The sequence below is a fragment of the Triticum aestivum genome, chromosome 1B, assembly GCF_018294505.1.
Source record: "Triticum aestivum cultivar Chinese Spring chromosome 1B, IWGSC CS RefSeq v2.1, whole genome shotgun sequence".
In the NCBI taxonomy this organism is placed as follows: Eukaryota; Viridiplantae; Streptophyta; class Magnoliopsida; order Poales; family Poaceae; genus Triticum; species Triticum aestivum.
Genome location: NC_057795.1, coordinates 151663406 through 151675314, shown reverse-complemented (window position 1 = coordinate 151675314; position 11909 = coordinate 151663406). Strand labels below are relative to the sequence as shown.

General features: G+C 45.7%; 1 protein-coding gene across 2 annotated transcripts; it reads right to left on the bottom strand.

Annotated features, from left to right (window-relative positions):
- Window positions 1-8441: 8441 nt before the first annotated feature.
- LOC123088585 (BTB/POZ and MATH domain-containing protein 2) lies at window positions 8442-10090 on the bottom strand. 2 transcript variants are annotated; one of them, XM_044510808.1, is made up of 2 exons: window positions 9851-10090; window positions 8442-9709 (listed from the first exon to the last, which is right to left on the bottom strand). In XM_044510808.1, exon 2 carries the CDS (start codon window positions 9687-9689, stop codon window positions 8664-8666), a length of 1026 nt encoding a protein of 341 aa, XP_044366743.1. In that variant the 5' UTR covers window positions 9690-9709; window positions 9851-10090; the 3' UTR covers window positions 8442-8663. The 2 variants fall into 2 exon arrangements, with proteins under 2 accessions (XP_044366743.1, XP_044366750.1); XM_044510815.1 differs by having other exon boundaries at window positions 9784-10060.
- Between the last annotated feature and the right edge of the window lie 1819 nt (window positions 10091-11909).

Below are 11909 nucleotides of genomic sequence, written 5' to 3'. Positions count from 1 at the left end.
GTTTTTATTTTTTCTTCTTTTTCTGGTTTTCTTTGTCGGGTTCCAACGGTTTTGTTGGACGTCTGTTTTCCCTGTTCCTTCACTGGCGTTTTTGGTTATTTCGTTTTTCGTTTTTAACACATGTCTACATTTTTCATACACACTGTACATTTCTCGTAAATGTTAGGACATTTTTTATACACATTTAGTATTTTCTAAAAATATAATCTGTTGTATACTTTTTTCATAAACATTTTACATGTTTTGTATACATCTAAAACATTATTTCATATATACCTAACATTTTTTAAATATATAATTATTTTTCCTAAAATATATGTTTTTGATTGTTTTAATACGTGTTAAACACCTTTCAAATGCATGTTGAAACATTTTTTCAATGACTTGATTTTTTTAAAAAAACTATGCAAATATTTTTGTACATTGCTGAAACAATTTATAAAATTTACACGAACATAGTTTTGAATGGTACAAAACTTCTTTTGAATTGCGCATATTATTTTGCATTGTGTACACATTTTAAAATTGTAATATCATGTACATTTACTTGAAATGCGTGAATTTGTTTTAATGCCACAAATGTTTTTCTGAATGCTGTCTAATTTTTTGAAAAAATTACGCTAACTGATTTTCACTGTGTTAACATTTTGCAAATATGCAGGTTTTAGTTTTTTTTTGTAAATTGAAGTTTTGTAATATCTGTGTTTAGACTATTTGTTGACCGGTATGAGGGCCTGGCCCATCTTCACTGTTGGTATAGGGCCCAAGCCCATGTGTGTGACCTAGATGGGAGCAACCAGAGTTATATTCGTGTGTGACACACGGGAGTAGAGGTCAGCCGTCAGACACACCAAACCACAAGTATGCGGGTATGCCTCTCTCGTTCTACATGGTATCGGAGAGCTGGGGCGAGGGAGGAAGGCGCCGGCGGTAGAGTCGCCAGCGAGGCGGCGGGGTCCGGCGGAGGACGAAGGCGGAGGAGCTGGGCGCGGGCTGCTGGAGAGGAGCACATGGCGCGACTGCGCGGAGGTGCAGACGTGCAGTGAGGTGTGTGCGTGTGGAGCTGCTGCTGAGCTTCTGCTGCTGGTGCTAGTGGAGAAGGAAGTGCTGCTTGTAGCTGCGGCAGAGAGAAGGGTGCGGCTGCCGTTGGGGGTACTGGCTCGATCTAGTACAGTCGTGTGTGCTTCTGCTGTTGAGGATTGGTAGAGGAAGAAGAGGAGGTGACATTGCTGTTGCTCGCCAGAGGACGAGGCTGGCTGAACTGCTGGTGGTGCTGCTGCTTGCAGGTGCTGGGTGCTGTTGGTGTAAGTTTTTTTCCCGCTGCTGATTGAAGAAGAAGAGGGGAGGCAATCATGGGGGCTGAACTCACTGCTGCTCTAGAGAAACTTGCGCAGCTCATGACTGCGAAGGCCGAGGGGTTACCTCCTGCAAGTGGCGCCATCATTGTGCCCCACGCAGATCAGGTGTTCAAGCTTGAGCTCATGCCAAATGATGTCAAGCTGAATGGCGTGAGCAGCTACCTGAGCTGGTCGAGGCGCGCCTTGTTGATCTTGAAGACAAAGGGTCTGACGGAGTATGTTCTTGGAACGGTTGAAGAACCGGCTGACAAGGCGAGCCCAGAATGGAAGAAGTGGAGTGTCACCGACTCTCTGATTTTGGCCTAGATGTTGAACTCCTTGATTCCAGCCATTGCCATGTATGTTGAGGCATTGCCAACTGCTTCTGCTGTGTGGAGCATGTTGTTCACAAGGTATTCTGGTAAGGGAAACCTGATGCTCATGTCTCAAATTGAAGACAAGATTCATGCTGTTCGTCAAGGTGACAGAAGCGTGCTGGTGTATGTGAATGAGCTGCAACACCTTTGGGCAGATCTGGATCAGTGTGATCCCCTTGAGATTCCACATGCAGAGTCCATGGAGCTTGCCAGGAAGTGGGTTGAGCGCAGGCGTGTGGTGCAGTTTCTAAAGGGCCTAGATCAAGCTTTTGAGAGTAGACATGCTGCGATGCTACATCAGCCGACACTTGTGACCCTTGATGAGGCCATTGCTGCGATGTCCCAAGAAGAGGTACGCTTGCAGTCGAGAAGGGGAGTTGGAAATGAATCTGCTTATAGGGTGGCTGACCAGCGAGGGGTGTGTCACAATTGTGGTCAACCAGGGCATATCAGCCATTTCTGCATTGGACCTAGGAACGTCAGAGGCCGAGGGTACAGTGGTGGCAGTAGCAGCCGAGGTGGTTGGAATGTGAGTCATGGTCGGAATGGGAGTGGCGGTTCTTGGAATGCTCCCCATTGGAATGCTCCTAAGGCAAACGTAACTGCTTCAGCTGCAGGGAAGCAGCCTGTAGGAGGACAGGAGACTGCTCCCAGCTATGGCAACTTTGTTGATACAAATGAAGGTAATGTTGAACACGCATCAATCGCAGCCCATAAAATAAACTCTGAATGGGTGCTTGACTCTGGAACATCACAACATGTTGCTGGAGACTTTAATGAGTTTACATCTTATGTTCCACACTCTCTTGCACATCAGAAAAACATTCACACAGCAGATGGCACAGCCCAACCCATCATAGGTGTTGGGACAGTCAACTGCACGCCGAGTCTTGAATTATCCTCAGTATTGCATGTGCCCGCTTTTCCTGTGAACTTAGTGTCCTTGAGTGCTTTGGTTGACCAAATAGATTGCCGAATAATTCTTGACAAAGTTGTGTTCTTGATCCAGGAGAGATTGACGGGCAGGAGTCTTGGGACTGGAACAAGGCGTAGGGGGCTGTGGTACATGGACCGCAGCAAGACGGGCCAGGAGGGATTGCACATGCTAGCTGCAATTGCTGAGGATAAGGAGATTAGAGCACTGATCCATCACTGTAGGATGGGACATGTGTCTTTTGACAAAATGTATCAAGTATTTCCTGATGTAATGAGTGGTGTGGACAAGAGCAAGCTGAAATGTGATGCGTGTGAGTTTGCTAAACATACCAGAAACTCGTATGTGAGTAAGGGGATCAGGAGCATCTCTCCTTTTGTGTTGATCCACTCTAATGTATGGACATGTCCAGTGTTATCTGTCAGTGGTATGAAGTACTTTGTTACGTTCATTGATTGTCATTCTCGGATGACTTGGGTCTATCTTATGAAACAGAAAGACGAAGTGTTTCAGTGTTTCAAAGTCTTTTATGCACTTGTTCAGACTCAATTTGATGTGAAAATTCAAGCACTCAGATCTGACAATGGCACCGAATATGTTAACAAGGCCATTGGTTCCTTCATGTCAGACAAGGGCATCCTGCATCAAACATCTTGCCCGGACACACCTCCTCAGAATGGGGTGGCAGAGAGGAAAAATCGCCACCTGCTGGACGTGGCCCGTGCATTGATGTTCACCATGAATGTGCCCAAGTTCCTGTGGAGTGAAGCTGTCATGATGGCCACCTTCTTGATCAACCGCACACCATCCCGGGTGACAGGTATGAAATCACCGTGTGAGTTGGTTTTCACAGAAAATAAATTCCCAGTTCCCCCCAAGGTGTTCGGTTGCACTTGTTTTGTTCGTGATCACAGGCCATCAGTCAACAAACTGGATCCTCGGGCAGTCAAGTGTATTTTTATTGGGTATTCTTCAGGACAAAGAGGGTACAAATGCTGGAGTCCGTCTGAGAGGAGGACATTTGTGAGCATGGATGTTACGTTTCGTGAATCAGAACCCTTTTATGGTGAGCAAACTGTCCTAAGCGTCTTGTTTGAAGAACTTGACCAATGTCTCCAACCGGAAATTGGTCAAGAGGGGGAGAGCAGTGATAGTGATAATGATAATTGTGGTGGTGCCGATTCAGTGCTGCAGCAACCAATCGAGGGTGATATTCCGGTACAGGGAAGCGAACAGCAGCCCCAAAAAATGATAACACCACAGAGTGAAGGACCGATTGTGACTGATGGGGTGCCGAGTCAGGCAGGCGGTGCTCCCACCCAGATCGGTTGTGTACCGAGGTGGACGGTAGAGCAAGAGGAGCAGCTAAAGGTGTATTCACGGAAGCAAGGTGATGCTTCTCATAGGTGGCAGAAGGTGAATGAGGAGCGTAATCCTCAAGTATATTCAAGACGACAGCATCATGTTCAGGGGGAGCAGCCAACACAGATGCAGGGGGAGCAACAAGGCAGCAATGCAAGCTCAGTTGGCACAGAGGACTTGCCAATTGCTTTGAGAAAAGGTACTCGAGAAAAAGCAGGGATACCCGGGCCAAAGTATGGGTTCGATGCCAATGATATTGGAAATTATGTTTCCTATGAAGCATTATCTCCAGCCCACAAATCATTTGTTGCTTCTCTTCAGCTGGTGTCTCTTCCAACTGATTGGAAGACAGCAAAAGTGGATCCAAAGTGGCGAGCAGCTATGATAGAGGAGCTGGAGGCATTAAGTAAGAACAAGACATGGGTACTAACACCTCTTCCAAGAGGAAAGAAGGCAGTTAGCTGCAAGTGGGTATACACCGTGAAGCAGAATGTAGAAGGGAAGATTGAAAGGTACAAAGCAAGGCTTGTGGCAAGGGGGTACAACCAGACCTACGACATTGACTATGATGAGACCTTTGCTCCAGTAGCAAAGATGAACACTGTGAGGATTCTGATCTCTTGTGCAGCAAATTTCGGGTGGCCTTTACACCAACTTGATGTGAATAATGCCTTCTTGCATGGGGACTTGAAGGAGGAGGTATACATGGATATTCCACCTAGGTTCTCAACTTCTGAGACTGCTGGTAAGGTATGCAGGCTAAAGAAAGCTCTTTATGGACTGAAACAGTCTCCAAGAGCTTGGTTTGACAGATTTAGACGGGCTGTGCGTGGCATGGGGTATGGACAATGCAATGGTGACCATACATTGTTTTATAGACACTCTAAAGGAAAAATGACCATCCTTGCAGTTTATGTTGATGATATCATTATCACCGGCAATGATGACATAAAGATAGCAAGGTTAAAGGGGTGTCTGAGTAAGGCATTCAAAGTTAAAGATCTTGGTCGACTCAAGTACTTCCTTGGTATAGAAGTTGCAAGGTCTGGAAAAGGAATAACTCTTTCTCAAAGAAAGTATACCCTGGATCTCCTTTGTAATGTTGGCATGTTGGGTTGTCGAGCTGCTGCAACCCCAATTGATCAAAATCATAAAGTGACCGCCCAATCAGGTGATCTGGTGAATAAAGAAAAATATCAGCGATTGGTGGGAAGATTATTGTACTTGTGTCATACACGACCAGACATTGCATTTGAAGTAAGTGTTGTGAGCAGATATATGCATGAGCCTAGGAGTGAACATCTCGAGGCAGTATATAGAATCCTGAGATACTTGAAGGGTTCTCCTGGGAAAGGATTGATATACAAGAGTCATGGACATCTTGTCGTGGATGGTTATTGTGATGCTGATTGGGCCAGCTGTCTGGATGACAGGAGATCAACCTCAGGCCATTGTGTTTTCGTAGGAGGAAATCTAGTGTCTTGGAGAAGCAAGAAACAACCCGTTGTTTCCAAATCAACCGCAGAGGCTGAATACAGAGCCATGTCTCAGGGATTGAGTGAGTTGTTATGGACAAGAAATCTATTAGGAGAGTTGAAGATATTGAAGACCAGTTGTATGAATGTATGGTGCGACAACAAGTCGGCAATTAGCATAGCAAACAACCCAATTCAACATGATAGAACCAAACATGTGGAGATTGACAGATTCTTTATCAAAGAAAAACTGGATGCTGGGATTATCAAGATAGAGTATGTGAGTTCAGGACAACAAATTGCAGATTGCTTGACTAAAGGACTGGGAACTAGAGAATGCAGTTCAGCATGTGACAAGATGGGAATGATAGATATCTACCACCCATCTTGAGGGGGAGTGTTGACCGGTATGAGGGCCTGGCCCATCTTCACTGTTGGTATAGGGCCCAAGCCCATGTGTGTGACCTAGATGAGAGCAACCAGAGTTATATGCGTGTGCGACACACGGGAGTAGAGGTCAGCCGCCAGACACACCAAACCACAAGTATGCGGGTATGCCTCTCTCGTTCTACACTATTTTTTTGGAAATATAAACAAAAGACAAAAAGACAAAAAACCGGAATGGGTGGTGATGAATCAAAGCCCAAACACGTTAGGGGCCTGACCCAATTAGGTTTATCACACAACATTCATTCACACAAGAAAAAATATTGAGAGATAAACTGATTGAAGAAAACCGAAGGCGTCTGCCTCTGAAAAGACGAGTTGTCGGTTTTTAAAGTATTGGGGAAAATAACTAAAATGTCCCCAATGTTTTGAAAACATGATCTAAATAAATTATTTCATCATTTAATAACTGTTCAAGAATTTTGTAAGTTTCATGAATTTTCTGATAAATATTTGATTCCCCCACTAATTCCTTGCGGATCTTGTTACTCTTGGGTGTTTGGACACCATAGATGGAAGAAGTCACCTCGGAGCCATATTCCATTGCGGTGAAGCTTCGTGATGGTGTTCGAAGCCTCCACTTAAGTTGTGGAGAGAGCCCCAACCTTATTTGTAAAGGTTCGGTCGCCGCCTTCAAGTGTACCACTAGTGAAATCACGACATCTTGCATTGTGCGAGGACGTGAGGAGATTACGGTGGTCCTAGTGGCTTCTTGGTGAGCATTGTGCCTCCACACTGCTCTAACGGAGATGTACCTCCCCATAAAGGGAGGGAACTTCTGTAAGACATCCTCTTCTCCATCGACTCCACTTATGGTTACTTCTAACATTTACTTTATGCAAGCTTATATTGTGTTTCTATCTTGTGCTTGCTTGCTTGTGTTGTTGTTGAGCTCACCATATAGGTTGTCCACCTAGTTGTATATTTAGACAATATTTTTGTTGTTAAGCCTAAATTGTTAAAATAAACTAAAAAATTGTTAGTCGCCTATTCACTCCCTTTAGTCGACCATATCGATCCTTTCACACGTGTTATGATGGTAACCTTGTTAAAATAGATGCATAAATAGGCTGCATCCGCAATGAAGAAATTTTTTTCAAAACAAGTACTAGAAAATTTCAAAAAAATTCTTTTTTGCATGATAAATAATTAGGTGCGTGAGGAGAACTACAAATTTCAGATCATTTGGACATCTGAGTAGCTGTCGGCAAAAAAGACAATTTTAGGGTCTGTAAAAAAGTTTACTGTTCATGTACTATTTTGACCAAATTTATATTATTTACTGAGAGCTACTCGTATGTACAAATGATCTGAAATTTGGAGCGCACCTAACACATCGAATTATCCATCGTGCAAAAAACAATTGGAATTTTTTGCTTTTTTATATATTTTTTCTGAATTTTTCTTGATCGGGGTGCCGATTAGCCTGGCTCAGAAATGGATATTCACATAAATAGGTGCTCATAATAGATAATGTAAAACGCGAGCTGAGCCTTGCCCAGATGGTTATGTTATTTGTGATGGAACCATGGTAGGATTCAAGTTCTTGACGTGGCACTGGTGCTCGTATTTTCCTGAATTTATTTCAGGCTTTTCTGCGATGTTCGTCAATGTCAAGATGATGTGCCGGCCCAGCCTCTGGAAGGTGCCTGTGGTGACTTGATGTGTCGGCCCAGCCTCTAGAAGGTGCTAATGTTGGTAAAATGTGCCCGTGTGCATTCATAGGGATGACGTATATGCCTATGTATGAGCGTTTGTGTTTGTACTGTGTTAAAAAAATCTAAAACTAATGCAAAATAAAATACGCGCGAGTACAAAGCATGACACCTCTTGACAAGACAACAATTTGAATCCTGTCTCTCCATTTTTTTTCACATTCTAGAAGAACAAAATCTTTGGAAAGATGCCGGATACCCTTACCGGATACCACTCACCAATTCCAGAATACCACACCAGAACTATGCTCTAAAACCTGAACTATATACACCCACAGATGTATCTCACTGCATTATACCGTACCTCACAGCAGTAGTCGATGGTAATTTCAGAACCAGCAGCAGCGCATAACCATCGATGAACATGGCCTCCTTGAAGTTTCCCTCCACAAAAGAAGTCAATGCACTAGTTCTTCAACTCCTGTCAGTTATAAGTTTCAACCTAAGATTGTTGCAACTGTATCTACATACACTTCCCCCATAACTTCTGGGCACAAATAATCTTCAGCCGGTCCAGTGCATACCGATCAGCCGCAGCGAATAGATCATGAGACATTTCAGCGGGAGAGTCCTCAAGCTCGTTTTCTCCGGGCAATTCATCTGTGTAAATGAACCTAAGCATAATGCTGCAGGTTTGATGTCGTGTAGCCTGATGGATGACAACATGACGTATTGATCATATAGTACCATGGAGTTAACATTACATATAGCTGGAGAGTTGTGCACAGACATGCAAAACTGAAGGTTCATGACACCACGAACTCTGACACCACATGTACAAAAGAACAAAGAGAAAAACAGAGAAACGAGTTGCTAATTTGGCAATTATATGATTTATCGGTATCAACACTCGATAGCAACTAAGCCTAACACTTCAGAAATAAGATTGTACAATTTCTAGCTTCCAGGCTCCCTCCTCAGCAAATATAGATTATATGCTTCACAAGATGTCAGATACCACTCACAAAAACCAAAACACCATAATAAAACTATGATTGCTGGAAGTATACGCATGTTTATGCCCTAACCCTCTTTTTGAGCTCAGCAGTAATCAACGGGAATTTTAGAACCAACAATGCATAACCATCGGTGAACATGGCCTCCTTAAAATTTGCTTCCACCGCGAAGAAGTCAATGCAGTTGTTCCTCAATTCCTGACAGTTATAGGTTTCAGCACAAGCTAACATAGTTGCAACTGTATCTACTGAAACTTTATTCCATAACTTCTGGGCACAAATAACCTTCAGCCGATCAAGTGCATATAGATCAGCCGCAGCGAGTAGATTCTGGAGCATCTCAGTGGAATAGTCGTTACACTCATCTTCTCCGGGTAATTCATCCATGTATATGAATCCAAGCCTAAATTTGAATGTTGCAGGCGTGATATCGTGCAGCCTGATGGATGACATTGTGGCCTCAGACATGGAACCGAAGGGCTGTGCTCTAAAGACCGGTGAGCGGGCAGCAAGCACCGCCCGGTGAGCATGGAATGTCTCATCGCCAATGATGAATGAAACGTCAGTCCCGTCGGTACGATCAAGCAGACGGCCAAGATGAGCCCCTATATCTGAAGGCGGGACAAGAATAGCAGGTTTGTCACCAATGAGTATGATGGCGCATACAAACGTGACGTGCCTCTCTGCTAAGAAAATTTTCTCCAGAATAGTCCCCTTGGCAAATCGATTCCATCCCCAGGAGTCGTGGCGGCCTTTATCTCCATTGATTTCAAAGGTTTGAAATGTCCTCTGCAGTATGTCTGGCACAGATGGATTACCGTCGCTGCCAGTGACGAAGGCCTCGATGATGGCCCTGATCCTTCTGGTTTTGCTCATGTGCCTGAAGAAGATGGATACATACTCGCCCTTGTCGGCCTCGCTCTGGCCGCGCGGGAAGAACTCGATCCTCCAGTGGTGTCCACCGGCGGAGACGACGTCGGAGTGGATGGCCTTGCCGACGGGAACCTTCTTGCTTTGCTCGTAGTCTACTGTGAACCTGAAGGCTGAAGAACCCAGAGTGGTGATCCGCGCCTCTGGCTCTGCCATCTCGCCAGCTCGCTGGCTCACTGAAAAGAAATTTTTTGAAGCATCAGTAATCACAAACTACCACCAAAAAGATTGAGCAAGCAGAAGAAATCACCACAAAAATTGGCACACGCCACACAGGCTCGACGGACCGAGCAAGAACACAAGAGGTGGGCGCTTACGGGCTCGCCAGCCGCCGGAGGTCGGCCTACTGGTCGCGGCGATCGGTCGGAGCTGAGGCTGCTCTCGTGGCCGCCGGCGCTTGCGAGACTTGCTCCAAGCTAAATTTGGCCGGGGAACCCCGAGCCGAACAGTCAGAACCGGCGGCTTTGTTCGTGCAGGCTTCTAACCACCAACTGTACCAACGACTTTTGTTACCCCTTTCTCTAGTCTGCTCGGGAGACCAACACCTGACGTTCCAGCATCCGGCAGCTCTCACCATCGAGGAACTTGACTACTAAATTGTACTCCCTCCTTCCGAAAATACTCAAAATGGACAAAAAGAAATGTATCTAAAACTAAAATACATCTAGATACATTCTCTTTTATTCATTTTGATGACAAGTATTTCCGGACGGAGGGAGTATCCACTTTGATTATGTGTAAGAATTGATCTGGTCTTAGTATAATATTCAAAGTTTGTGAGAAAATGATTTTCCCTGGGGAAAAAAATCAATTAGCCTCTAACAATGCTTTTTTGTCGGGTGATAAATTGTTTATGCATATTTCTTGGCTGATTAGTCTGAGAAAATGATTTTGATCATCTTTGCAGCTTTTGAGCTATGGTAGATGAACTGTTTATGCATATTTCTCGGCTGATTAGTCATTCTCTGAAAATTCTGCCATAGGCTTGCATGTCCAGCAGGTGATACACTTGCTCTGATTAGTCTGCCGTAGGAATTCTGCCACCCAAGCCGAATTCCACTGACACTTGCTTATCACCATGACATTTCCTAGACAGGACAACAATTTCCAATCCTGTCATCAAGCAGCTCAAACTGTTTCACTTCTAGAAGAACCACATAGGCCTTTCTACGATATTCTCTCTAACACTATGCTCCCTAGTTTTAAAAAGGGCGGTACTCTGCGCCGGTGCACCGGTCCAAACTTTGGGCTGGTCCATTGTGGATCGTTGGATGCGTACGCGTGAATGGACGATGAATGGACGAGATTGCCTCGACCAAGTCATCTTCTTCCTCCCGCACGCACACGTAACGACAGGGAAAAAACGGATCTCGCCGTCGCAGCTCGCAGGCGCCGCTCGTGCTCACCCTTGGCCGCCGCGTCGCAGCTCGCCGGCGCCGCTCGCCGGCGCAAGCTCGCCGGGGGCACTTGTCGTATGCAGCTCTGCCGGGCCAGTCGAAAGAAAGATGTCCCTAGCTCCGCCGGGCCGGGCGTGTCTCCCTCCCTCTGGTTGCAGCACTGCCAAGTGAGGGTTCCAGCATTGTCGCAGCCTGCCGTCATAGCTTGCCGCGCGCCCGTCGCAGCACCGGGCGCCATGCATCTCCGTCGCCGCAGCTCACCATTGTTAGCTAGCCGTTCTTGGTTTGAAGCTTTTTAGAAGCACGTTGTAGCTTTCTTCCACGCCGGTTGCAGCTTTTTGCCGCTCCGCAATGCCGACCTCCAGCTACCCCGTATCCAGCTGAAGCTTTTTTTTCAAAGCTGGTTGTAGCTTTCTTGGTTGCCGGAAGTAGCATTTTTCAGCACTGGTTGTAGCTCTGACGTACATCCATCGAATCTCCTGCTTCCTTTGGTTCCAGCAAAATATGTTGTTGGTTCCAGCTCTGAATTTGCTGGTTGTAGCAAAAACAAAAGCTGGTTCCAGCTCTAGCTTTGCCGGGACAAAAATCATTTGCTGGAAAAGCCATTGCTGCTTCCGCCGGTCGCCGTGGTAGCAAAAAATCTTGCCGGTAGAAGCTTTTGCCTCGTCGTTTGCAACAAAATGAGGCGGCCGCGAATGTCGTCGTAGAAAACACCCCAGGCGATGCACCAAAACTAAGTGCTGGTTCCAGCTCTTGGTTTGTCGGTTGCAGCAAAATCAGACGCCGGTTCCAGCATCACCTGTGTCGTGGATGTGCCTCATCGTCGCAGTTATGCAGCTCGTCTGCCGGAGCTGGGGGATTGCTGGAGCTGGAGACGGTGCGCTGGGAGAATAGCCGGAGCTGTGGATAAGAGGTGCTCGTGCGTGTGGGGAAATCGCCGGCCGTGGGGTGGATGACGACCTCACCAACGAGATTGGCT

Excerpts from the sequence above, each read along its gene's own strand:
- LOC123088585 (XM_044510808.1), bottom strand. The coding sequence starts at position 9,689 with ATGGCAGAGCCAGAGGCGCGGATCACCACTCTGGGTTCTTCAGCCTTC.